This window comes from Poecilia reticulata, linkage group LG23 (genome assembly GCF_000633615.1).
Source record: "Poecilia reticulata strain Guanapo linkage group LG23, Guppy_female_1.0+MT, whole genome shotgun sequence".
Lineage (NCBI taxonomy): Eukaryota > Metazoa > Chordata > Actinopteri > Cyprinodontiformes > Poeciliidae > Poecilia > Poecilia reticulata.
The window spans coordinates 13692764-13695429 of NC_024353.1; the positions used below are offsets into that span (position 1 = coordinate 13692764).

At 42.3% G+C, this 2666-nt stretch overlaps 1 protein-coding gene across 2 annotated transcripts in view; it reads left to right on the forward strand.

Annotated features, from left to right (window-relative positions):
* Window positions 1–2666, forward strand: part of ppp6r2a (protein phosphatase 6, regulatory subunit 2a) — a 64213-nt gene that overhangs the window by 26392 nt on the left and 35155 nt on the right. Inside the window, exons 2-3 of one of the 2 annotated variants that reach the window (XM_008401192.2) lie at window positions 1028–1195; window positions 1429–1683. In XM_008401192.2, the coding sequence (XP_008399414.1) occupies window positions 1457–1683 (227 nt within the window). In that variant the 5' untranslated portion in view covers window positions 1028–1195; window positions 1429–1456. The remainder of the gene's footprint in view (window positions 1–1027; window positions 1196–1428; window positions 1684–2666) is intronic. The other variant, XM_008401193.2, reaches the window with a different exon arrangement.

The following is a 2666-nucleotide window of genomic DNA, read 5'->3' on the forward strand; positions in this document are numbered from 1 at the left end:
TGTAGCCAAACTCCGTCAAGTATGGCATTGTTTTTATGTCGTATTAGCTTTGTTATGTTGATGCATTTTGACGTGCTTCAATTTTCCGCCGCAACATGCAAACTTCCCCATTCACTCAGTGCGTTATAGTTCCACATCGTTTAGGATTTGTTGCTGCGCGTTTGCGCAGTGTGAAGGAAAGAGGAGACCAGCTGCACAGGCAGGCTGCGAAATGAGATGTGATTGGTATCGGCAACAAGAGCCAATGATTGCCGATCACCGATCATGCACTTTTTCACGAAAATCGGCCGATTATGCTCGGTGACCGATCGATCGGCACACCTCTATTATTTATGCTCACCCAGCATAAATAAGTCGACAGCCAGTTAATGCTTCTTTTGATCCTAAATGTTTGGCCCAACTTGAAACTAAATGATTGTGTTCTCCCAGGCTTTTGAAAACTCTTCTAGCTTGTCGTATAATATGAACTCTGCAGCTCCCGATAGTTATGTGGATCACCTCGACACCTGGTAAATCCTCAAGATTATAAGAGAAGTCGTTTTTTTTTTTTATCAATAATACAGATCATATCCTGTATTTTTTGCGAGATGCCTCGTCTGTTTCCGCCTATTTAGGGCATTAACATACTCGTGATCAATTTTGAGTTGTTTTGAACCAGAGAAATCCACTTCCGGATCTTATCTGAATTTAACGCGTTATCCGGGTCACGTGTCTGAAACCCAGCAATTGTTGGTTGAAGTTTCCATAGATTGAAAATGATGGAAGTTCTTAGTTTTGATACATTTCATGTAAAAAAATTTTTTTTATCTCTGTCTGTTTATTGGTGCATTCTTTTCCTATTATTCTCTTCAAATAATGGGTCTAAAGCAAATAACCTCACATCCCACTCTACCAATTTTGAGATTATAAATAAATAGAGACCACATCATGAGCTAGCAATGGTTAAATCTCTTAGCATCTCTTTTGTTTGCAGATTTAAAATCTCTTATGAATGCTCTGCTAAAATATATGTTTTGGTCTTTTGCAGGTTATGGTGAGCGTCACAGTGTGTCATCTCCTAAAGAGGCCTGTGTTTTAAGAAAAGACCCATGCTGATAAATGCAACACCTCACCGCACTCTGTTGTCTGCATAAACTCAAATGCCTGCCTACCTGTGGGGGAGGTCTGATTAAAGAGATCCAGATTTCATCCACTGGTGTGTGTGTGAGCTCTTAACAGGGCACTTCTGGCCTGTTTCAGTTGTAGAAATGATGATGATTACATTTATTTGCAACAGGATTATGTTGTCCTGAAATGCACATAATCTTCTACATTTGTTTCATATTTTTATGCTTTTAATCATATAAAGATGCTTATTGTTCCTGATTAGTTTCCATGAAACATTAAGGGGTTCACTGCTTTTTAGTTTTTGTTTTTCTTTTTTTCCAGGCCTAGGCTCCCCACTCCAGCGGCCAACATGTTTTGGAAGTTTGACCTACATACCACCTCCCACGTCGACCAGTTGCTGGACAAAGAAGACGTGACCTTAAGAGAGCTGATGGAGGAAGATGACGTCCTGCAGGAGTGCAAGGCCCAAAACAGACGGTTGCTTCTCTTCCTCTCTCAGGACCACTGCATGCAAGAGCTAGTCAACCTCATCACCACAGAGCCCCCTGCTGACCTAGAGGAAAGAAGCCGCTTCAAGTGAGACCCACTGCTAATGGTAGCAGGGGAAAAAATTTATCGATGTGCAGTTAAAAGTACTATATTCTGTTTGGAATGTCATGCAGGCTGCAAGGAAGGGTAGAAAAGAGACTGATAATTAGAACATAAACCTGATGGTAAAAAGAAGAGAAAATTCATTTAATTCTGTAATTTAGTTCAGTATATATGTCAAACATTTATTTCTGTCAATTTTGGATTAAGGGGCAACTAATTAAAACCCAAAATTCAGTCTCTCAAAAAAGACGTTTAGTCCCTCCAGAAAACCGTTATAACTCAGAAATGTCAGCCTGCTATGAAAGTTTAATTTGCTGTATATCATGTGCATATTTGGTCAGTTCATGTTTTTGCATAGGCTGCACAGTGGTAGAGCTGTTGCCTTGCAGCAAGAAGGTTCTGGGTTCGATTCCCGGCTCCGGTCTTTCTGCATGGAGTTTGCATGTTCTCCCTGTGCATGCATGGCTTTTCTCCGGGTACTCCGGTTTCCTCCCACAGTCCAAAAACATGACTGTCAGGTTAATTGGTCTATCCAAATTGCCCCTAGGTGTGTGAGTGTGTGTGTACATGGTTGTGTGTCCTGTGTGTCTCTGTGTTGCCCTGCGACAGACTGACGACCTGTCCAAGGTGACCCCGCCTCTCGCCCGGKACGCTAGCTGGAGATGGGCACCAGCACCCCTCCCGACCCCAGTGAGGGACAAGGGTGTAAGAAAATGGATGGATGGATGGATGGATGGATGTTTTTGCATAAATTATGGAATCAATGCTGCATGGAATGGGAGAGATGAACCTGAGGAGTAATGGAAGCTTAGGTTGCTTTAATAGTTGCCTTCAGTTTGGCTGTATTGTTTGCTCATCTGTCTCTCAGCCTCCTGTTGACCATTCCTCCCACAGTCTTTGCATGTAGCCCCTCTGACTAGGATTACTTGAGTAGTAGCATTCCAACAGATCCATGTTTTCACCTCTCG